This window comes from Cuculus canorus, chromosome 1 (assembly GCF_017976375.1).
Source record: "Cuculus canorus isolate bCucCan1 chromosome 1, bCucCan1.pri, whole genome shotgun sequence".
Classification (NCBI taxonomy): Eukaryota; Metazoa; Chordata; class Aves; order Cuculiformes; family Cuculidae; genus Cuculus; species Cuculus canorus.
The window spans coordinates 32,281,295-32,306,590 of NC_071401.1; the positions used below are offsets into that span (position 1 = coordinate 32,281,295).

A 25,296-nucleotide genomic window follows, 5' to 3' on the forward strand; every position below is an offset into this window, starting at 1 on the left:
CGTTCCTTTTGGAAATAATCTCATAAATACTACAGAAGCCTCCTTTAAGCAACCACTGCAAAATAAAGAATCAAGGAAAGTTATGCATGCTTACTGGTTTAAAAATAACTTCAGCAAAAATTTCCCAATTCTTGAACAAAAACCTCACTGCAATTATTAAATTCACAACATATACATCAAAAAAAACCAAAACCAAACAACATTAAGAGAACTATTTGCAACCGCAGTACTTTCAAATCTTAGAAACCGTATCTGTGCATAACATCTCTGCTCAGCATTACTATTTTGGGGTACTTGACAATGTGCTGTTTGGCAGATTTCACAAGATACCAAAACATTTGAGGATTTTGAAAAGCCTATGAACCTTTGTTGCATAAAACGTTTTCATTAACAATATATTCTTGCATTTATCCAGAAGAGTCTAAAGCTGGCATTTACACTGATCCCCCAAATACTGTACAATGTGCCAAAAACCAACCTCAGCCCACATGGAAATGTCAAGCCAACCTCCCTAATCTAGCTTCCAGGCAAAATGAGACTGACGTAGACTGGTTATTACGTTCTACTTGTGTTGATATATTAGTGTGGATTTCTTGCCCAGTCTCTCCTCACAGAATCCATGAGATGCATTAGCTTCATGTAACCAGAACTGTGGGTTTACCTTTAAACCCAAGGACGGTAAAACAGCATTCTCTCATTCTTCCTGAACACCAGTTTAATTCTATAAGAAGAATGCCATCTACTGATACACTATTTAGTGTACCATCCTTCAAGAGTCTTCACACAATGACTGAACAAGACCAATGGTAGCTGTGTTAGCTGTCTTAGCTAATAAGAAAAATAATATTCCATGAATGTACAAGAAATGAATGACAATGCTCTCGAAGCCAGTGAAATGTGTTTTATTTTAAGCCACTGCTAAAACAAGGACAAATTTAGTGCAACCTGGAGTTCATTATCAGAAAATTGAGTATAGTTAAATTACTAAAATGGCAAAACTTGTCACCATTATACAGTACGAGACCTTCATATTCATTGAGTACAGTTACACAAACATTTATAGTTATTCAAACTGCTTTTGGTATACAATTGCATCACTAACTGGGTTGTGAATTACTGTAACACTGCACAAATAAGCAGCAGTTCCAGCAAATTATAATAAATTTTAGTATTAAATACTATTCAGACATTACAACAGAACAAAGGCCCTCTAAAACTACAACTCCAGCTATACAACACAAATGTACACAGACGGTACAAATAAAGTGACTACAGTGGCTTTGCTCTGTATTTCCCTCTTCAGAGCTCAAGCACAGCAAATGCTCAACAGTAGTGGCTCTTACTGAAAAGCCAAACTAAAAATCATTCCTGAATCTTGTATTTTTCTTTGCAAATCAACTGCATAAAACCAGGGGGGTTTGCGCTGGTGACAGTGTTACTACTTACTGTGTTCCCATCTCCAGCAATAGGTGGCTCTCTAGAAAAGGTCCCAGGCAAAGTTACATCAGAAAATGTTAACATTTAAAATTTGATACCATTTTTGAGAGACTTAATCAGTCTCGGAATGTCGGTTGCTGGGTTTTTGGGTTTTGTTTGATTTGTAAAAACCTTACACAATCTTTTAAAACTCAAGAAGAAAGACACTATATAGATTACATTCACTTACATATCTTAGCTACTTTTTCACATCCTTATTTTGAGACAGCAGATTCTCCTTAATTTTAGCATAAGGGTTCGAGTTTTGTTTGGTTTTTATTTTAAGGCTTTATGCATACTTTTATAGTATTTATGCACCCCATTCTGAATGTTTAAACTTGTTATGGCCACTTTTAACTTTTAATTTATAGAGGGACTATTTTCAAAGTGCTTTTTCTACAGAATCTTACAAAACATCTGAACACTCCAATTTTTCAGAATACTGAATGTATTTATGAAGTGTTAGAGATAGGGTGTCTTATGGAACAATAACACCATTGCATATATTTTCCTCAACCTCAAAAGTAAATTACCAAGTCAGGTTTACCATAAAGGAAAAACGCAAGATGAAACTAAAGTCATCTTTTTAAGTTTCTTTATAATGCAGAGCTGTCTTGTTTAAACGGACCAAAATGTGCCCCTTAATCTTTTTACAGCTTTCATTTACACTTCTGTATTTGTGGTCAGGAGTTTTAAATAAACTCAATAATAGCATCATTTAAGACTCGCGTTAGCAAAGAACAGCTTTCTCGCCAATACGGCAGTCAGCACCAGTTACCTATAGCCAGTTCCATTATTAAAATTGATAAATTGTAATAATTTTACCAGGCTAGTTTAATGCTTTCCCAGTTTTCATAGAATGATAAAATGGTTTGGGTTAGAATGGACCTTAAAGATCACCCAGTTCCAACCCCCCCGCCATAGGCAGGGACACCTCCCACTAGATCAGGCTGCCCAAGTCCCCATCCAACCTGGCCTTGAACACCTCCAGCAATGGGACATCCAAAACTTCCCTGGGCAACCTGTACCAGTGCCTCCCCACCCTCATAGTGAAGAATTTCTTCCTAATGTGTAAATCTAAATCTAAATCTTCCCCTTCCAATTTAAAGCCACTCCCCGTCGTCCTATCCCTACATGCTGTTGTAAAAAGTCCCTCCCCGGCTTTCTTGTAGGCCCTTTCAGGTACTGGAAGCTGCTTGAGCCTTCTTGAGTCTCCCTTGAGCATTCTCTTCTCCAGGCTGAACAACCCCCAACTCTCTCAGCCTGTCCGTATAGTTAGAGGTGCTCCAGCCCTATGATCATCTTCATAGCCTTCCCCTGGACCCATTCCAACAGTTCCATATCCTTCTTATGCCAAGGATTCCAGAACTGGATGCAGTACTCCAGGTGGGATTCCCACAAGGGCAGAGGGGCAGAATCACCTCCCTGGACCTGCTGACCCTTGCAAGGTTTGATACCCATGAAGAAAAATTTATTTGTCCACAACAACTTTAAAACAATGTGTGCAGAAAGTTGGTTTGTTTTTTCATTTAAGTAAAAAAATAAAGTATATTAGAATATAGTCTCCTCATGTAAATTTGGAAACTACACTACTTTCCTCGGAGGCTAATAAATCAATTTCTGCCTTAATACAGCACCAATCAAGAATTCCATTATGTATTTGATCCAGGCTCAAAACAAGATCCCATTTATAAAATAATTTTTAGTGCAACTATTGTCTACTTAACTTTCAGAACAGTTGTAAGCTTTGGGAATCACACAATCTTCTGCCTTTCCCCAGAAAAGTAATTAGAAATAAAAAAGAGACTTCAAACTTTATAAAACCCACCATACCAAATAAATCAGTTAAAAAATGGTTGTTCCTGTGATGGTGGTGTTTCTTTCGTTCATTTTTCATTTGTTTGTTTTTCCCCAAACATACAGCTTTGTATATTTACAATGCCTTCAATATCTTTCTCAATTTGTTTTAGGACATGTATAGAGACACTGTATCACCAGTACTACTGTATCCTCATGTCCTGAAATTACATTTGATGAAAATGCAAGGGTCCAAAACCCAGCAAAATTTAGCCCTGAGGCACTGTTTTTAGTATTTTATTTTCTTGACCTTTCAATTTTATAGGATAATTTGAGCAAGTACATTATTACTGGGTTAAAGGGAAAATATTGCAGCCAGAGAATGGTTTCAAATTTTTGTCTGAAACAACATCAAAAGTCAAGCTTAAAAAAAAATAAAGTAGAACAGGGCAGGGGGTGAAAAAGAAATACAGACAACTTTTGTACAATTTGTAGAAGATACTTGTTACTGGCCCCGTCATCTTCCAAACACAGGAATTAAGATAATATTCCCACCCACCCTATCCCTGCCCCAGCTTTGGGCTCTAGAGAAAAGTAATTCACGACATGTGGCATTACACTACCTATAAAAACATAAAAGAGCTTGTAATGGTCTTTGGTCTTTTTGACACGTGGCATATACATTTTTTCCATCTGTGAAATGATATATGAAGTGAGGTAATAAAAGCTATAAGCATAACCATTTTAAGTCAGTGGCAATAATCTACAGTGTAAGTTCATACTGGTGAGATCTCATGCCCATAGAAATGCATATATAGATCCATGTATGTACGCACATCAGCAAATATCCATATGCGCATATACAAAAACATTAAAAATCTTTAACTCCGCAAAAAACATGGACTTTGTGAGATCCAAGGCAGAAATCCAGATGACAAATGAGGACTGCAACAAACCAGTTCTCTGTAAAAAGACCAGTTCTCTGTAAAAAGACCAGTGGAATGTCTTCCTGAAACACAGACATTGTGAAGAGAGTGCTCTTAAGTTTATCACTGACACCTCAAAGTAATTTAGGGAGCAGGGGAAGTCAGAATCGTACACATGCCATTAAAATTTATGATTTGATTTAGAGATCTTCTCACTCCTTGCTTGGGGTCAGAAACTTGTGCACCGTATGTATCAACAGTACATTTTCCCATGGAAAATCTATTAATTTTTTCTTCATCCAAAATAACTAAGACTCCAGGATTGTTTTACAAGTGACACGAGATTCAAGATGGCAATCTTGCAATTACCAGCACATGCCTTTTTCTCTGAAAGGATGTTTTGTAAACAAAACCCCAAAAGCATTTTCAAACCACAGGATATGTAAAGGTCCAGATTTCCCTTCAGAAAGAAAGGCAAGTCAGCAGTACTGGTGAGAAACCTGATCAGACTGCTAAAAAGATTTGATTAAAAGTGCCTTTAAAAAAAATTAAGTGAAGGTAGTTAGGAAAAATGAAAAATCAATTTGCAGAAATTTCTCCTTTATATTTTAATTAGCTTTCTTTGTTAAACACTTAAGTGCTCACTGAGTAACAGAATTCTTTTTATTATTAAAAAGAAAATTTATAGAGAGAGGCTAAGATATAAAGAATTAGACTTCTCAATGGCCAAATCCTCAGAGGAAAAGGTTTCTATCTGCCACTTTTAATGGATCAATGTGAGAGACCAACATACAAATTCTTCAGCACAGAGTTAATGTCATAGAAGTAACTTCATATAAAAAGCTTCAGTAAGAAATTTAAACTTGAATGGCAAGCTTCAGGAAACCTTGCTGGAGAAGCATGTATGAAATCATGCTCAGCTACACACTCTGCCCTTCCACCAGCTCCACAATAGTCAACAAAAGGGAGTATTTGCACCCCAGCAGTTTCTTAGCAGACTGTCACGCATTCACATAAAGATAAACTTGATAGATCTGGCTAAGGAAGCCAGACTGTACTAAGTGGCTGCTTGGGCAGGTCACAATTTTCTTCTGGGCAATGGTGCCCTTGGGCACATAATATCTGGTCAACATTGGGGCAGGGAAATGTTTCACTGGCTGCAGCAAGGTATTCCAGAACAGATTTTTGCAGAATACCAGTGCTCTTAGTCCCACTATGAATATAGTACACATACAAGTGGGAAGAAGAGCTATCCTGGCACAGCGGGGATCCTGAATATCACGCCTCAGACTGCCTCTTCTGAGCTACTATCATAGACACGGGATTTTTTCATAAATATTTCAATGGTCTGAACGCAGCAGTAAATACTATTACGCATGAGTGGACAATACCAATTATGGACTGAATAAACATACCGTGTGCACAGTATCACAAAGCACAGCACAGTTATTTGACTTTCACCGCAAAGTCTTTTAAATGCTGACAACTACTTTAACATTCATTAGCTGAAGTTTACTTTACATATCTGTGTTCTTCCTATCTCCTTTCAAAAGAGGAATGAAGTGAAGAGCACTGCATCTTTGGATTTTTCAGACATTTTCCAGAAGCCAGCCAACCAAAGACTTATTTAGAGATTGCTCTCCATCAGACACCTTCTCTATCATTTCACAATATTTCAGCACTGCTTGCAAGAGATCTCCAACTTTCCAATCTCTTTCTCGCAGTCTTCTGGAAAGCTAAAGGGGAGACAGTGGAACACAAAACAAAATACTTTGACTGTCACATCCTGATTAACAGTTACAGAAGTTATTCTTGAAACATTAGCTCATAAGAGATCAGTTATAATAAGTTAATCATTATTCCCACATCTATAAAAACAAAAACTTCCTCAAGAATCAGGCACTTTTCTTTAGGGCAGTTTTCACAAAACTTTCTTCTGAAGGGAGCAAAATTCTCAAATGATGTGGTGCCACAGGTATGAGGGCTGTGGTTCATCAGGACTGCAAAAAACAGGAAATTCTGAACACAAGATTAAGACGTTTGCCACCCCTCCCATGCCAATAATGCATATATAAAAAGACAAAACTCAGTCTTAATAAAAGGATGTGGATTTTCTTTTCACAATATGTAGTGTGGTTTGGGTGGCATAGATGCTACCCTCAAAGAAAACAGTGCCTTCAGGAGCTAGGAAATTATAACATCTTGGGAAGACAAAAAGGTGAGGGTTGAGTTAAACTACTGTTTGGGAGCAAAAAGTAGTGTAGTAGAAAAACACTTTTGGTTGCCCAGGGTCCCAGCAAAAAAAAAAAAAAAAAATCTTCTTTTGCTTACGCATCAAGCTCAGCTACGTATGGAAGAAAGCCTACCCTAAGACAAGGATGAATTTGCCAGTTTGCCCTGGAGTAAAAAAAATCTTTCAGTAAAAAAAAAACAAAACAAAACACCAAACCCAAGACCCACACAAACAAGATTTTTTATTCTCTGTAGCTTTCTGGACAACTGTCAACACTGCATTTAATAAACACAATTTAGACACTTACCCTACTTACTCTTTGGAACTGTAGAAATAAAATTGTCTTTCATAGTCCTTACCATGACATTCTATACATTAAGTTTAGAAAAGAATCAAAAACAGTGCTCAGTGTTCCACAGCTACAAAATTTAAAGTTCATAATGTTTCCTCTGTGAGAATCATCAGACTGCCACACGAAAATCTATTAAAAAATGAAAAGGATGACAATCCTTGGTGATGTTCCAACTGCAATAAGACAGGTGAGGGAAATGACTGAAAGAATGTGGGCAAAAAAATATGTATAGAACAATTAACTACTTGAGCTAACAATTAACTTGAATGAGGTAAAAAGATCCTCTCTAATCTTGAGTGCAATATATCCCGAACTCTGAAACGTTTTCCAGTGAAAAAAGTTACATCTTTTCTACACAGAGAAACTACTTCTGTAGTTATTTCTGTGAATTTTAAAATAGAACATAGGAAGCAAGAGCTTTATAGTCAACAACAGGCCACTTTGTAAATGCTATTTGTAAGTTTATAAAAGAACAGTCATTTTTCTTATGCCAGAGGATAGTCCACCTAATGTCCAAAGATCTAGTTCTGCAAATAAAGTATAAAACTTCTCTCCAAAGAAGAACATACCACCATGGTAACATGACAGACCTGGCACCTGGCTTCACTAACCTTTCTGTTTTAATTTAGAGTTCAAAGTTCAATCCTACTGTTTCTGTAGCAGACTGATTTCACTTGTCAGGCAAGGGAAACATCAGAGTTTAGTCACTACTGGCACCAGGAGACACAAAACAGCTACATAAGGTTTGATTAAAAATTGATTGTATATGTTTTTTTAATCCAATTTCTTGTATACCCACACTTCTCAAAGAAGTCAAGAACTATCTATTCTAATTTACTGGATTCTTATTCTAGCTCCTAATAAATGTAGGTTTTTTTCATAAGTAGGTATTTAACTTCTTTCTGCCTTGCTGAGTATAACATGTCCTTAAGTAAACATTCATCCACAGTTGTAGCAAGTAATACCTTGCCTGATACATGGCAGGAGTGTTTTTGTCTTTTATACAGCCACATCACACCAGTGGCTCATTACCTTCCTGCAATCAGCTAACACAAGCCTTTCCTCTGTTCCAGAATCCACCAACTACTTATAGTGAAAATTAGCGTTTTCAATACGATCTAAAGCCTAGGTTCATTCCCCACATAGCTGAGGTGAGTTACCAAAGTACCTATGAGACGATCAATCCCCCAAAGCTGGCAAGAGATCAGTACACAGGTCAGTCCAGTTTTCTGTGGGGCTGCAGTGCCCTCTGGAGGTGCCTGTCTCACTTTACCAGTGACAGAACTGAGAATGACTGTCTAATTCACCCTCAGCTTGGGTCAGAGATCATTCTAAACGGGAAATGGGATGGAACAAAAAATGGGTAATCCTTCCCTGCCCCCAGGGAGGAAAACAGTATTTCAATTCATTTTAAAATAACTGCATTTGGAGAACTGAAAAGTAATCTATAAAACTAAGCGAATCAATTTAACTATTCTAACATATTCAGGATTGCATGACTAGTGCCTGCCTGAAGGTCTTCTGTTTTATCTTTAGGTGTCAATTCACTATCAATTTACGACTGAAGTGTCAAATAGGAAAATATTATAATTTTTTAGGACTGCATACATAATAGACACTGCTATTTTCCAGAGTGCTCATCTCGGTATATCCTCTCATTAAGGTAGCTAGAATGGTGTTCAGGTACACAGACAGATAATAATATTTTTCGTGTGTGTCTTCAGGCACTGGCTCAAATACTAGCATCACAACTTCAAATCTGAAGTTGGCAGAAAAATAAGACGCTCAAGGGAAAATTAAAATTTAAAAAACAGGCACTTGTCATCTATTTTTTGTCCTTCATGTTATGTTGCAGTGTAAGATACAGGTGTGTGTCTCTCATACACATAGGAGATTACTATTAATATCTGTGGGTCCTACCACTATTCTGCCTGAGTATTTGCATCACTGCAATTCATGTACAGGAATAAATTAGATGGACAGATCTTCAAAAAATGGAAAGAATTACTCATGAGGTCAGAACAATTGCAGTCACTAAACCAAACCCGTTCATACCAAAAGAACTTCAGAGAATGCTGGGCCAGGCACAGGACAACAGAAAAAGTGAAGTATTTTCTTCATTTTGATGCTTAAAGTAACAGTGACAAGGAAGGAGCATATGAATGTAAGGTTAAAACCCAACACTTTCAAACAAAAATAGAAATAGAGGAAAGTATTCTCCAACTGCCTTCCAATTTATGAAAGCGTGAAGTCCACTCTTTAAGTGTCAGAAGTAATATGCCACAAAATAGATTTCTGAAATAATTCCAAATCAAACATACTAACCTCCAGAAATGGAGCACAGGGGATATATTTCAACTTGCCCTAAAAAAAAATTTCCAATTTTCTGAGCTATTTAAAATAAGAATATAAGACTTTGTACTCTTGAGATCAAATAAATATACCATACAGGTAGAAAACTAGCATTCTTTTTCTGGGCTAGAGAAAGAGAAGCCTTTCACATGTAACACAAGTCTACAGTAACTAAGCACCATAGATGCACACATTCATCTAAGTTTGTGAGCCTATTTTGTTACACTGACTTACACTTGACTTATGCTTTCCAGGCCAGTCACTCCCCTTTTCTCCTGAAACGATGACCACAGCTTTGGAAAGCACCAAGCTGAAGACTCAATACTAAATTTCAGAACTAAGAGCAAGCTTTTCCTTCCTTAATATACTGACACATACATTAAGTTGTTTTTGCCAAGATCTTAATTACTAAAGTCATACTAATGTCATCATTTTAACACTTTTTCACACATTACTAGAGCACAAAATATATATCTTTGATAATTTATCATTCCTATCAACATCACTATTAGAGACATTGCCTATATAACTGTTAAGTTAGGGCTTCAGTAGCCAGGTAATGTTAAAGTAATCCCTTGGTAGAACATTAAAAGAAAAATAAGTCAAATGTAATAAATGCCAGGTCATCATCTGGAGTTTGTTGTGCAGCCATAAAGAATAATTTTTATCATTTGATATGAATCAGATGCTTCTCTTGTGATGGAAGCACACATACCAAAATTTTGACCCTTCCCTAAAAGACACAAATTGCTAAAGCCTAATTCTTTAAACTTGCACTCTCTTTAGTCCCGTATTAAATTCAATCTATAAAACCAAAATAAAGGCATCTAAAAACGAAACAATCTTATTGAGGCTTATTTCTTAATAGTTTTGGCTGCAGTTGCTTGCAGACTAAAAACATGCTTAAAATTTAATTACAACTTAAACTGCTTTCTGATGAGAAAATGTGCATTTGCCAGCAAAAAAAAAAACTGAGGCAGAATATCAGAATATTAAGTTAGAAATTAATTTGCATGAGCAAGTTCTGAGAAAGATCAAATTTACGGACAATTAAATACTAAGTAAAAAATGATTGAAAAACTGTATTTTTCACTAAACAGAAGTGTTATATTTGTATCCTCTTCACAGTAAAACAAGGAAAACGACTTGCAAAACAAGTTAACTCAGCTTTGATTAACGCTGTCTTATTCATGGTACATGCGCAGGCTAAAGAGGCTGCTCCACTTTGGCCTCTCAAGATTTAAATAATTATTTTCCTCAGCAGCAAATGTCTCATTATTTTTATTCAGCAGTAAATAAAGTAGTAGCAGCTGGTGTATCACAGCAAATAGAAATTAAGCAAATCCTTCCCTTCCCCCCACCACCCTTCAAACCCAAGAACTTACAAAGACAAATTCCTTTGTAGCAGTGTCATGAAAGTGAAGATCAGACACCTCTGTTTCAGAAGCTGCCAGCCACTGGAGTGCCACTCTGAGCTGTGCGTCCACGAGATTTGGTTCCAGATCAATATTCACTATTTCTAAAGTCTTTCGTGTTTGCTCCAAGCCTAACATTAAAAAGAAAATCATCAAATCCATAGCTTCAGATTTTTTCGAAAAAGTCTGTGTAGTTCAGTGTTTAGACCGTATTATCTCAAAAACCTCAACTTAGTACACACAGATATAAAATGAAAAAAATTACACTATTCTGAATTATTTCCATATTTTTACATAAGGAAGTATGGTTTATCACATTTACAACTGTACGCAAACATAGCTAAGTACTAAGACATCTAAGCTTGAACATGTACTCCAAATGACAGGGGATTTAACACAACTTTTCACAAACTGACCAGGAATGACCTTCACATTATCATATCAGTCATCTCCACTTACAACTCCATAGCTTCATCTACCAAATTTTTTAAAAGTACATATTTCAGAATTCTTTCTTGTACAGGCAGACTGGTCCGACTGCCTGAGTTTTTCCTGACATCTATCCAGTTTTTCTACAACTCCTTTAAGGCATGAGTTCCAAAAATTACCACAGTATTGAAAGAGCAGTTGCATTAGTAACACAGATAACAACACTGTAGCCTCTCTGTTCCCACTCTGAATTTCTGTATCCAGCTGTCACAGCAATCCTTTGTTACACTCTCAGAACCAACCAAGTGTATGTGTGGTGCTCTCCAAGTTGTTCTTGAAGTCTCTACTTTCAGATTACTGGACCTAACTTTCTAGAAACAAGCAATATATTTGGAATAAAAACATATCTACATGTGTAATTTAACTCAATCTCACTACTCTTCCAATAAAGCTTATAAAAATTGGAAAGTTAACCAAGATGGGAAAGTTAACCAAGATGAAACAGATTCTCCCAGGAGGAAAAAGGGAAAGTTAACTAGTGAAACTGTCAGCATTAAGCGTACTTTTGCATAACAGCGTATTTGGCAAGGAGTCCCAAAATCTAATATTTAATAGGAGAAAGAACCAATTATAAACAATTCTTCTGACATTCAGTGGATGGAAAGCATTGTGGTAACGCGTCACTGGGAAATGTTGATATATTTTTTAGTTTTATAAAATAGATATACATTTGGCAATAACAAGGCTTTGTTGCAAATTCTTTGGTGAACAAGACAGTCAGCCTAAAAAAATCCAGATATTGCCAAGCACAACATGAAAAGAACTCACAAATGTGCAAAAGCAGGTACAAACAATTTCTACCCAGAATATTATTTAAATGGTTCTACAATGTGCAACACAGAAGATGTGCACCATGACCAAATACACTGTGTAAGCAGGTAGCAAAAACACTTATTTCGTCTTCAGAATATACCCAATACAAAGAAAAGCTCTGTTACAACTTGCTCTAACATCAGCTCATCTTTCAATCAGCCCCATGCACTGTGTATTCAGGCTTTTCTTATTTGAGTTAACAACCTTTAGCACTACAATCAGACTGGAACCAGTGCAGATATCTTCTACGAACCAGAAAGCTGTAACAAGATTCTGCATAGACCCTGTTTTATATTTTGCTAAGAAGAAAGACTATAGCAAATATATCGAATCCAAGTTTTTTTACTGTTTCTCGTGACTTCTCTTCCAAGGTTGCTAAGGCCAGTTTGAATAACTTCTTTACTATCTCAAACATAGCCATGCAAATGCATTACCATGGCTCCTTATCAAACATTTTACAAAGAAGTTATTCTATGCATATAATTTCACTCTTTCAACAATCAGATCACAGTTCACTACCTTATGTTATTAAGTACATGTGAGCTTCCCAAAGGCTGTAAATCTCAGTGCACTGAGGTGTATTGTAGGGTATTAATCTAAGAATATATTCTGACACTTGATTGACATATGTTATTATGAATAAGAATTACAGGGTTGTCATCTTGTTTTGCAGACTAAAAAGACAAAGTATTAACAAAACAATTCATATAGAGTGCACAGGTCAAGGACAGTAGTATCTGCTGAAACTGACATTACCTTCTACAGCATCCTTGCAGTCTTCATCTTTATCTTCTGTTCCATCACTGTATTTTAAAATTAAAACAAATATATTAAGATAATCCAATACATGCACAATAAATGTAGTCAATCCTAAGACTGTAATGAAGGTTAAAGGAAAGTAGGACCATACAAGAATTAAAAAGTGATCATGAAAAGAAGCTTTGCTTCTCACACCATTTCATGTTGGAAACAGACATATCATCAACTTCACAATATTAGCTCTTACGGAAAGACGGGAGAAGAGAGAAACAAGAGAAGGGTGGTAAAAAGAAATATTGCAATATGGAGACTTTTAAAATAATAAGAAAACATTCATTTTAATCAAGACGGACAGTTTAGTTTTGATTCATATGTGAGAAGATTGAGCCATCTTATGTCACAGGTATGAACAGCTATAGCTTATTGAAATTTTCCACAAGCTAAAGGAAAAACAGAAATCCTGTAGGAAGCAAGCTCTAGTTTGCTTGAAAAAGCAAATCTGCAAGCAAGACCATGCAAGAAAGAGACCTTTCATTTTGCAAGCAGAACACATTCATCAGTTTAGCACAGCAAAATTTATTCAGTATGGATTAATTAATGAAAAAATCATATTGTGATTACGTGAGAGGAGTGTGAATAATGTATCAGCATAAAAAAATGCACCATATTTTTATTTTCCAAAATGATGATTTCATGCATTAATTATGAGGAACCCATCTGGTTTTATATTTCTCAACTCAACCAACCTGTCTGATGTTGGAAAGGATAAATTCTCCTCATACATATCCCCTTCTAAACCAAGACTGCTCCAGCTACTGCTGTTACCATTACTGCCAGGAGAAGAAGAGAACACAGCTGAACTAGAAAACAACAATAGCTCAAACTAGAACCTTCATTTTCCTTAGAGCTGATTTGTCAATACATTTAATGCAAGAGCACTGGAACCTCCTAAATAGGTTTGCTGGAACAGAGTACAAACATGATTGTCATTGTATTTGGAGCAGCAATGTGCACAAAAATGCAAAACTGGCAAGTTTCAGTACACAGGTGAATGTATTCATTTGTTCTCATTAATTTTCCAGATCATTGCTATCAGTAATTCTATCCTCTGGTCTAAGCATATTGCTTGTTACTTACACAAGCTCAACAATTTCAATATGACTACTCAGGATTATGGATTACAACTGTAATATTTGCTTAAGGAATAGCAAAAAGTTCATAAAATTACACATTGTGAAGACAGCTGCACAAATAAAACAGTTCCATCTCATTCAAAAAATTCAGTAATGATCTCCAACAGCCCAATGAGAAGGAACTCTTAGAGCAAATAAAATATACTTTTTTAAAAAAAAAATCTGAATCTTGTTCTACAAGCTGATTTCCTAAAAATAGGGGAGGTTATAGATCACTGAAAACAATACTAAAAAGATACTCACAGTTCATAAACATGCTGCATTTATTCCATGACTATATTCAAGCTCATGCAAATTAAAAAAAAAAAAAATAGCATGTCCTTACACTGGTACATTTTAGGCATTATAATTAGCAGAGTTTGTTTAGCCTGTGCTTATACACAAGACTGAGCCACTCATATGATCAAATTTCCACATCTGGAAGCCTTCCAAGAATAGGATTTCAAGATAACCAGCATTCTTTGAGAAAGTTGGGTTGTCTGCTCTAGATAGTATGACAAGCCACAAAGCAACTCCAGAGAAAACCCACTGCAAGCTGCCTTCTTCACCCAAGTTTTGCGTGACTGTTAAAGCTCTTATTCTCCACTCATTCCACTCAAGACAAATAGTAAAACTTAAAACCAAAAATGTTGGAAAGAAACATTTCAAGAGACAGACAATCTCTTGTGAGACTTTGCCAGTGCATCACCTATCTGCTTTCCAGTATGCCTGCCTGGATCCTAATTTCAAAAGGCTAACAGGAGGTGAGCAAGCCTGAAACATGAACACACCCTAACAGGGAAGAAAAAAAAAAATTAAAGGTTGCTTATTCAGGCTACATGTGCAAAGAACAACCAAACAGCTCTCTCATTATGCAGAGGAAAAAAAAAAAAGGCAAAATAAAAAAAAAATCAAATTGCAGAAGCTTCCAAAGAAACTTGATTTGCACAGAAATGCAAACCTGGTCTTAAGACTGTTTATCAAGCTGCAGTGTGAGACTATCACAGTATATATGAACTATTACATTGGGCTCAAATTACGTGTAGAAAAGATTTAACAGAGCCTATTGATACCAATAATTTGCAGTCACACAGTCTCTTTTCAGTGAAAGTTATAAACGCATAACATCTGTGGAAGTAAAAGCAGCCCCAGTTTGGACGAAAGGAAAGTATTTGCAACCTAACAGAATTGCCTCATGCATACTACTATTTTCATTCGGTAAGAGAATAATATTTGACAGAGGTCAAACCGGGTCTGAAATAATAATACGTTTAACCATATTACACTACAGAACAATGTATCAGACTTTTTTCGTAATGTGACCTTGATTTTGTTGCAAGACGCCAAATTAACAGTCTTGAAAATAATGTCCTGCAACCACAGAACAACCAATAAACATAAAAGAAGTCATCATAATGCTCCTATAATGCTTCATGTAGCTCTTCAACTCGAGCCAGCAGATTAATTACAAGAAAAGCTTTCAACTTTTATATACATTCTGTATATAGGAACTATAACTCAGATTAGCTGCTTTGAGATTCTGTATTATGTACATACAGTCAAAGGCAAGAGGCTTCTGCTCTGAATTATAACCTAACCTGGATGGTCCAATTCACCCCTTGGAAAAACCTGCGTCTATACCCATACCTTTACATCAACTATAGAGAAAGCTTCAGATTATTTTATTTCTAAATTTAAGTTGCTAATGTTAGGCATTTGAAGTAGAAGATACAAGCACTCCTCTGCATAACTAACTTTACCAAGTCCACTAAAGAACCGCAGGGATCATGCTTTAATTCTTTCCAAATTGTCTTGCTCCCGTGTTTAGAGACAGTTTAATCCTCTGAAGTACTGAAGCACCATTTTTAGGTTGATCCCGAGACACAGAGGGCATGTAACATTTCAACAGAGCTACTATAAAAAACAAGTCCTTTATTTCCCGAAATAAAGCAAAGCAAGGAAAATTGAAGAGGATCGCTGTAGCTTGCATTGTTTTATTGTTTCCTTGGGACTGCGTTCCAAAAAAATTTCAGCTACCATTTATGGAATCTCTAGGTTTATTATTATGAAAATGATTTCCAAAAGGTCAACTAAAGGAGTCTCAAGAACCAGTATACACTGAATACTTCAAATGGTCTGGAAAATACTGGGGGAAGGGAGAGGTCCTCCCTCACCAAGCAAAACTCACCTAATGTTCACTATGCCATTCAATTACATCGTACCAGCACCACAATAAATTGGTCTAATGATAACTAGTACTGCAAAGATGGTACACACAAGACTGCTGACTGCTTCTTAGACACAAGGAAGCCACGTGCATCAAGAAATAGCTGCCAGGGGAGCAGTGCTACTAACAGTACATTTAAATGTCCTGAACTGACATGGCTTATGTGTAATCAGCAGAATGATTTTTTAAACAGATGGTCCTGGCCATAATGAAAAAAAAGACAAAAAAAACCAACCCCAATAATCCAAACTTTCAACTGCTGTAACTGCATAGTGAATGCGCCCTCTATGATTGAATGGCATTTTTCTGTTTAATTAACTAGTTTATGTTTAAAAGAAGATAAAAAAGCAATAAATCTTCACCACAGCCACATTTTTTTAATTTCCTTAGAATATGCTAACATTATTCCACAGTATTATTACTGAGGCTTCCTTTGTTACAGGAACATCCCCCCCCATCTATTTACTCCTTTTACCCGAGATCCTGTCACTTCCACCTGCTAAACCTCAGCGACACAAAAGAACACAGGGGCTGTCACCAATTCACAGTTAGTTTTGTAAAACAAGCTGGTCAATTTGTGCATGCCAGTTTCTTCTGCTGATACCTTGCTATCCAAATTATGCCTCCCCTTCTCCAAGTTAAATGCTAATTTAGGCCATTCCTCCTCTAATGAGCCACAGGTTTTCTTGCAAGTTACAGATATTACTTTCTTTTCATCTAAATCTGTTTCGGGGATGATAAAAAACAAATACAACCTGGACACTACAGGTCCAGCAATTTTTTCATGATTTTTTTTTTCCCAGCATCAACTAACCTGTATTTTATTCACTGTTTGTAACTGCCAGTATCCTGAATATTCTTCCTTATACTCTGAATTTCATCATGTAAGTCTAACTTATTTTCACTTGTTCAACAGATAATCCTTGATTAAAATAACTTCAAGGCACTGTATTCTTTTACAGAATTACGCAGTTGTATGAGTGGTAACTTCTAGTAGTGGTTTGATTAAAATATTTAGTTAAGCAAAATGTGAAAAATATTGTAAATATTTAAGTGAGTAGTTTCACTTTGGTACCAAATAACCTATTTGTACATTACACAAGGAAGCATAAATCCATATTTTCTATAATCTCAGTCATGCTGTAAGTACTACCTAAAAAGAAAAAACTCTCCCCCATTTCTGTTGTTCTTCAACAAAACGCTGAACTTTCTACTGTAACATAAGTGGTATATCAATCATAAAAACCTAAAGTTTACTCATTCCTCATATATTCCTTACATAGAAGCTGAGGCCACAACTCTCAATACCACTTCCACAAAGCAACAAGCAGAGACATTGTAGTTATTTTGAATTCCCATCCTAATCTTTGTTAGTTATCAATCAGCCAAGTGTAGTGAGAAGGTCTGTGGGAAAAGTAACTACCCTGACCAGGTAAGTTGCACTATTACACACCTGTAACTTCATGGTTAGTAGTACCTAAGTATTTCACCAATATTTGTTAGAACAGCTTACAAATTCTAGTCCCAAAAAAGGCAAAAAAAGCTGTTAAAGTGCCTCATGCAAACTAGGCTCACATTTCTTCAAGACTACATGAACTTATATAAAACACATGCTTAATGATTCATTTCTAAAATTTTGGAGCACAACTAATAATCAGTACTTTCAAGCTGTATTTTACACATGGTGCTTGTTTTAAAAATGCCGGCATCTTCTGCTAATATTTAAATTATCTATGCACAGTGTCACTTGATGTCACTCCCTGCCTGTCATAAATAACAACATATACTCCACAAATTTTACAGTGTGCGTACTATGAACATTTGTGGACAAAAACATTATGCAGGAAAACAGATTCAAGCACAATATTAGACCAAATTTTAATTAAAAAAAAAAAAAAGTCAGTGTGTTTTGAAGACAAAATAATCTCTTCTTCCCCAGTCCCCAGGAGAAAACTACTTGATGCCAAGTTATACAAAGCCAAGATCACTGCTTAACGGTACTAACACATTTATAGTTACCTGTCACTGAGGTGAAGAAAACTGCTGCTTTCATCAGGATGTTCATCTTCAAAACTCAGATTGGACCAACTGCCAGTGCTATCATCACCAATGCTAGGACTCATCTGCTGGCTAATAACAGATTCAACAGAGTGAAATCCTTCTCTTCCAACAGAGCTAAACAAAAATTTAAGACAAAAATATCACTGCGTTTCGTGATGGTCCGTGTTAGTTCATTTACAGCAATTTAACATCATTGCAAAGACAGTGAATTCCACTGAGAGAGAACAGGTGGGGGAATCCACTAATTTGTAACCTATTCTTAATATAAGAAAGGAGGAAGGAAATGTATGGGAAATTTGAACAAGCTTAGGTCAGGAATTGCTATCTGGAACTCTTTCACCAGAAGACAGAGTGGCACAAATAACTCTCTAATTTGGAAGAATATTTGCTATAAAGCACAGGAGGCAGTTTTGTGTTATAGACTATACCAAAGTACACTTTGGAAGCAGAAGACTGAAGTTGTGTGAACTTGTTCACCACAGACATTTTGGCTATTTCCTCTCTTTGCCTTCAGTACAACCAGCTAGGTGGTCTGCTATTGCAGACAAAGGGCTCAGGTACATGCTGGTGTTAAAAATGTTAGGAAACCATTTTTTTAGAAAGGTCTTTTTGTAGATAAAAATGTGTTCCTGCTTCAAGAAACAATAGCAACATATGACTCACACACAAATTTTTCCCTTGGGAATTAAATTTAAAATTTTATCCAAAAAACAGTCAAGCAATTATGCAGCCTTTAAAAGCAGCCTTTAAAAGATACTTCAAAACATCCAGTTTCATAACTTTAAAGAAGTTTGAACTCAGGAAAAAAGTTAAGCTAGGAGAACATGCAGTTATGAACTAACTTTCAGGGGCAAATCGATTATCTGAACATAGACAACATGGTAGAAAGTTCAAGGAGGATCACCCTACTACCAGGACAGCAAGCAGCAACTGTAACAGTCGCTATTTAAAGAGCCAACCTTAACCACGTCACTGAAAACACTTGCGTCCAGGGAGCAAAATTTTTTTTCAGAAAAACAGGTAGATTTGAAGAAAGAATTTAGCTTTCTGAACTGGAACCCATTTGGGGAACGCAAAGGTGATTTTTCCCGATTTTTATTTACAGTTACAGCAGCATTAGCAACAGTTCTTTTCAACATTCCTGGCAGCGTCTCAAGAAACACAAGCATCACATACCATATATTAAAAGAAAGGAAGAAATGCTTATAAATTTTGTCATGTTAAACACGTAACATTGCCTCCTTGTCACAGATAAAGTAATGAATAGCATCTCTTTAAACCTTACATTTTATTAATGTTGTATTCTAACTAGAAATGTTAAATAATATTCTAAAGAAGCGATTCATAAGAAGTGTCATCTTTGATACCGTAAGTATAGGAAAACATCACCACATTATTACCCAGTGTGTGACAAAAAATGGATGGATTCAATCCTGTTGTGCAGAAAGCCACAATATCCATCTTATTAGCACCTTCACGCTGCTAGAAATTTTAGTTGAATGCTTATACTTTCCTGCAAAAGTTAACCCCCACAAAACAAAAAACTTCCACTCATATCTACGGAACAAAAGCTAGTATCTAAATGTTTCATAACAAACCTTGAAAAATTTAATTCAGTCCCACTATGGCTTCTAGCCACTGAACGTAAAATAATCACTTTTATTATTCATCATGATGAATAATAAAAGAAAGTTTTAGCTATTGTGCAGAATTCACATACACACAAAAAGTAGATTAAAGTCAATATTAGTATAAACTGTAAACAAACATGGTAAAGATTGCTCTTGGACCTGAAGAACAGACTTCAGGTCATTCTGATCACTGCACAGTTTTTAAGAAACAGTTGTTGTTTGCCCCAAAATTACTGCAGCACATATTTCCTGTATTTAAGGAAACAGTATATTAGCCTTTGCTAAATACACAGGAATTTGAAACTCAGTTCCTTGTCTACTGTATTACTATTTCATAAGCTAAATCGTGTTTCAGTATTTTTCTTCTTAAATTAAGGGTGTTGTGGGTTTTTTTTCCCCCCTAGTAATAAGGACACTGTCACAACACAGCCATAATCAAAATAAAGCTTTCATCCATAAGCCAATGCCTACTTTGGCCAGTACCAAATGTTGGTTCTACTGACAAAAGCAAAAATAAATTACTTTGGTTTTCAGCACAGAAGAGGAAATATAGGCAGGTAACAAACCTGGATTCCATCGTGGATCACAGATCAAAATAAACCTGTAAAGTCTACCATTCTCTACCATAGGTAAAAATAACAGCATTTCAAGTTGAAATAGTAATTTGCACTTACTAGTCACCTACTGGAACATACGCACACTGACATTCATAAAAACCTTGGTTTCAAGCTCCCACATGTGACTTTTCTTTCCCCCTAGAGCTAAGTCATTTTAAATATAACCAGAAGAATGAAAAGAATATAAAGCATATATTTCTTGCAACAAATAAGAGAAAATAAATATTACCTTATGTTAATTGCCTGACCAATATTAGTCATAGCTGATGTCATTATTTCAGTAGTAAGGCTTTCAGCAAAACTGACTCCATCTTGTCCAATACCGCTGTCAGCCGTCAGACTTGTGTAACTCAGCTCTCCTGCTTTCCCTACGACCACAGTAGCCCCCTTGTCAGAAAACTCTGTCTTCTGCTCTACATCAACGTGGATTTTAGGAATATCAAGCTGAAACACTCTTTGTCTTTGACAGTCACCACCTAATCCAGAATGAAGGAAATGCCTCACTGGAATGGAGGATTGTTGTGTGGGTAGACGATGAGATGTACTTTCCGTACAGTACCGATGTTCCTTCATGCTGCAGCATCTACAGACAGTTCCAGAAAAAGGAGACAGTTTCTCAGTATATGAAAGCCTATCCCCACTTCTTCTGTTTTCAGCCACATGGAGAACAGCTGACTCTAAACTCATTTCTAGAGTATCGTCTGCTACTTTCCCAGCATATTGTTCAATGGCTTGAATTATGCCTTCACTGTAGCCATTTTCATTTAAACTTCCTGTACTATGATACAGTTTATGATCTGGGGAGAAAGGAAGAAATGTCCTAGAAAACCTTGTTTTAATAAGATCCCCTGTAACTTCATCAAATGCAGTCCTTTTATACAGACAGGAGTCTGTCAGAGACTTTGGTAAACACGCTCCAGACATTTTCAGTTTCTTCCTGACATCACAAGTGATATTGCGAGCAAGGGATTCTGTGAAATATAACAAGTCCGTGCATTCTGTTCTTGGTGTGCTGATACTCCTTTCATATGTTTGGTCATCACAGTGATGAATGCAGCTTTTCACTTGCTGTATCACATCTGTATTCGCTGCTTTGATCTGCTCCAGCTTACCATTTACCTGTGCATTTTGCCCAGGAAACGTCTTTTTGCTGTATCTCCATTTGTTTTTTCTAGCCGCTTGCTGTAACCCTGATTTGATAGACCTGTAAACAAGTTTGCTAGCATACTGATCCATTAACAGCTCTGCGTTACCACCTTCTCTTTTCAAAACTCGAATAATGTGATCTGCATATTCATCAGTCACACTTTCACAGCTTGGGTATTTGGAAGTCAAACCTGTCATGCCTATACCTTGTGGTAGAGGAAGTACAGATGAATCTCTCTTTGCCGGCCACTGGTCCTGCACTGCATCGCACAGCTCCTTTGAACTATGATCCTTATCGCCTTTTCTCAGATAAAGACACTCCACGTGACAGTTAATCCGCTTCAACCTCAACAGTTTACAATGCCTTGATTTCACTATTTTCTTGGCCTCGTTGATGACTTTTCCTGCCATATCACCTGCATAACTCCATAAAGAATTGCATGTCTCTTCTGGGATATTTATAGATGCAGTATATCCACATTTTTTGTTTTGCATAGCTAAATGAACCTGTCTATCTGCTTCTCTTTCATTTGTTTTACCATCTAAATGGGAAGCAGCCATTTCAGTTGCTATTGAAATGATATGGCTAGCTAAGTAATCTGCATACTCAACTGTTTTTTCCAAGTGCTCCTCTTTCTCAACAGGCATTTCAGAATGATCTTCATCTTCACTGCTTTCCACTTCTTCAGAAAGTGATTGCATGAGTCGCAACATAAATTCCTCATTTTCCAAAGAGTCATGCTCACTTTTAAACAAACCAGTAACAGTTGGATTGTATGGGGTAGAAGGCGGTGTTGCAGGTGCAAATTCCTTTGCTAATTCCCCCTTGAGTTTCTTAGATAGTTTTCTTAAGTTTCTTTCAGAACTACCTTGACATGGTACTAAAGGAGTAGGTGGGGGTGTATCAGGCATTACACAGGCATTGCCATCTTTGAGACTTGATTTATGTTCCACCCGCAAAGCATCTTCACTGCCAAATGTCACTGAGACAAAGCTATTTGCAGGCACAAAACAATCAGCCTGCTTGTAAGTCAAAGGTCCTGATGATGGTTTTTGAGTATCGTGTTTTTTTGAGGGCTTGTTTAAACATGTTATTGAGCTGCTTCCTGTGTCAGTAAAGTCCTCCAGAACGTGCCTAACAAGCGCCACAGAGGAACAAGGCAGTGGTGATTTTGAAGAAAACCTGTGTCCTTTTTGGTCCTGCCAACAATCCTTAGATTCTGAAAAACACTGAACAGAATGAGCTGGAGCAACAAGAAATTTACGTGGATTATTCAAAGGCATCTGTTGTTGGTCTTCATTTATAGAAACATTACTTTGTTTCTCAACCTCTTGCTTCTTTATCACACATTGTTCTTTTCTGCCGATATCTGTGTATGTCTGTGAGCTCACATTACTTGCTGAATTCTCGCTGGTGCTGCATAACAGAGTTTTACTTTCCTCCACAGATTGTTTTATCACATACTTGGCCAAATGATCTGCAAACACATTCTTGGGGAAACCTTCACCAATGCCTTGCCCATGAGGTTTCTTATCTGTGATTTTTTTTGTTAAAAAATCTGTATACTCTTCTACCGCTTTTGTTACCCTAGATGAGGTTATGGCTTCATAAGCTTCATTTACTATCATATCGACCATAGTTCCAGAAAAACTATTAATGCCTTTTGACCCACTTGTTAATTCTGAATTATTGTTGGTTCCAGATCTGTTATTTGTTTGTCTGTTAAACAGACAAACATTCTGGTTATGTAAGAGTGATGGAGTATTTTCGGTACTTTGACTGTGATCAGAAGTTAGATATATATTTCTGAAAGAAGTTACTTCCTCCTCTCTCTTTCTGCTTGTGAAAAATGGATGAACGGAGTCTTTGTATGTTTTCACACTGTCATCAGAATTTGGAGCAGTGGATAATTTTGCTTTACAAGCATCAGAGGAAACTCGATGTTGACTAAGAGCTCTTCCAGCTAAGGGCAGAGGTATTGAACTTACAACACCAGAGGTGCAAAACAGAGCTTGCTGTACTGTGTATTCCTTCTTGGAATCTTGGATTGGCTTCGGTGCTACCCTATCATTGAAATTAGGAAAAATTGTGGAAGTCTGCGTTGATTCTAACATACTTTCTGCGCTCACATATTTAACATTGCCTGTAGAAACACTAATAGCTGCTTGTGTTGTGAAGGCGACATCAACCTGAGACAGTTCAATAAAAGCCTCCTGAATGACAGATTCGGACAAATCTCTGGCATAGGATCTTACCACTTTGTCTTCATAATCAAACGATGAAGGCTGCACAGCTATAGGTGTCGAGGGATATGAAAACTGGCATACTTCCATGATTCCTTCAAACACAAGTTCTTCGGCAAGGTCTGCTGCAAACCGTGCAACAGCGTTGGTAAATATTTGTTTCTTTACATGCCGCAGTTCTTTCAAAGCACCAGCTATAGCTTCACTCACCAAAAAGTTTGCTATCCCATTAATGGCACGCTCCTTCAGGGAGATCGCTCTTCGTCTTCCAATCTCATAAAAAGCCATCTGAAAGACCGAAGAAGTCAACCTAGCAGCCAAATGACAAAGTGCATTGGTGCATGAAGAAACACCTTTCTGCAGGTCCTTAAATGCACTCCCAAAACTTTTTTCAACTAATTCAGTTGCAAATTTTTGAATGCTATCTCTAATCATTAGTGACTTATGTTTAGGTTTTGCTTGTTTATCTGGCTCCATACTAGCTTGCAGTTTGAGATCTGGAGCTTGACGTTTTTTCTCTTTCAAAGCAATCCCTTTGTGTTTCGCAACATTTCCTGAACATACCTGTTCTGATGAGGACTCAGAATGAAAAACATAACCCAGTATTTCAGATGAAACACTGTCAGCATATGCTGAATAACTATTATAGACTGCATCATGGTGATTTTGACTTGTCCCATCTCCACCAAGATTAATTCGACATAAACATTCAGAAGAACCACAGCTCCCTAGTGGACTGAAAGCTGACGATCTAATAGGGCTGAACAAGCCTCCATTCTCTTCCCCTGTTGTTTTAACTGGGCGAGGGGAATCCGGGACATCAAAGACGCTGCTATATGGCGATTCTGGTTTACGAGGAGTTGGTTTCTTCACATTGGCTGGGAGAGTGGGGCGATCAGACTTGAATTTCTGAGGATTCATTGTAATGCTTGCAGAAGACAACTGCTCGTGTGCAGTCCTCCTTTTCTGGGAGGGTTTCCCTAGGACGGGATCCCTAATAACTTTACAAGGGTTTTCCAAGACTTCTTCCAGATCATCGAACTGATCAAAACTATCAAAAAATTCACTTACTTCTGAGTCCGAATCCTCTATACCATCTTTCACTACTGGAATTTTTGGCAGCTGAAGTTTTGCCTTCAAGCTTTTTTGATAGCCTTCTTCATCTAAAAAGATGACAGGGCTTGGGCTGGACCCATCTGACTCAGAGGATTCAGCTGGAGAGGAGGAAAACAATGTTTTACATATAAAATTAACACCTTGATCAGGAGGATTATATGGCTTATAGAAACTCCTTTGTATCCAAGGATCAGAAATTGAGGTTGTAACTGAATTTTTTACTGAAGACAGTTCCTTAAGTCCCAAAATATCAATCAAAGAAGATCTGGCAGATGAATTTCTACGCGCAGAACCTACACGGATTTCTGAGTCAACAGCTTCTAAACATCGAGCAGGGATGGTCTGTGAAGCAGCATCTCGATGGTTTCGAGAAGTTAAGCTGCATGCACCTAAAAACAAACAAAAAAAATAAAAAAAAAAACCAACACACTGCTTCAAAACCAAGAATATTTTCACAGAACTACAGAGAA

General features: G+C 36.9%; 1 protein-coding gene across 10 annotated transcripts in view; it reads right to left on the reverse strand.

Moving 5' to 3' along the window:
* The window catches only part of AKAP11 (A-kinase anchoring protein 11), a 55,461-nt gene that overhangs the window by 11,169 nt on the left and 18,996 nt on the right, over window positions 1–25,296 (reverse strand). For 5 of the 10 annotated variants that reach the window (XR_008448848.1, XR_008448851.1, XR_008448847.1 and 2 more), the window contains exons 8-12: window positions 20,550–25,215; window positions 18,031–18,186; window positions 13,359–13,442; window positions 12,610–12,656; window positions 10,522–10,682 (exon numbers count right to left, since the gene is read on the reverse strand). Coding sequence is in view for 7 of the 10 variants with exons in the window: in XM_054060535.1 (XP_053916510.1) it covers window positions 10,522–10,682; window positions 12,610–12,656; window positions 13,359–13,442; window positions 18,031–18,186; window positions 20,550–25,215 (5,114 nt within the window). In the remaining 3 variants the exon portion in view is untranslated. Of the gene's footprint in view, window positions 1–853; window positions 5,936–5,963; window positions 6,914–10,521; window positions 10,683–12,609; window positions 12,657–13,358; window positions 13,443–18,030; window positions 18,187–20,549; window positions 25,216–25,296 lie in introns of those variants that run through there. The other 5 variants (XM_054060503.1, XM_054060485.1, XM_054060493.1 and 2 more) reach the window with 5 other exon arrangements.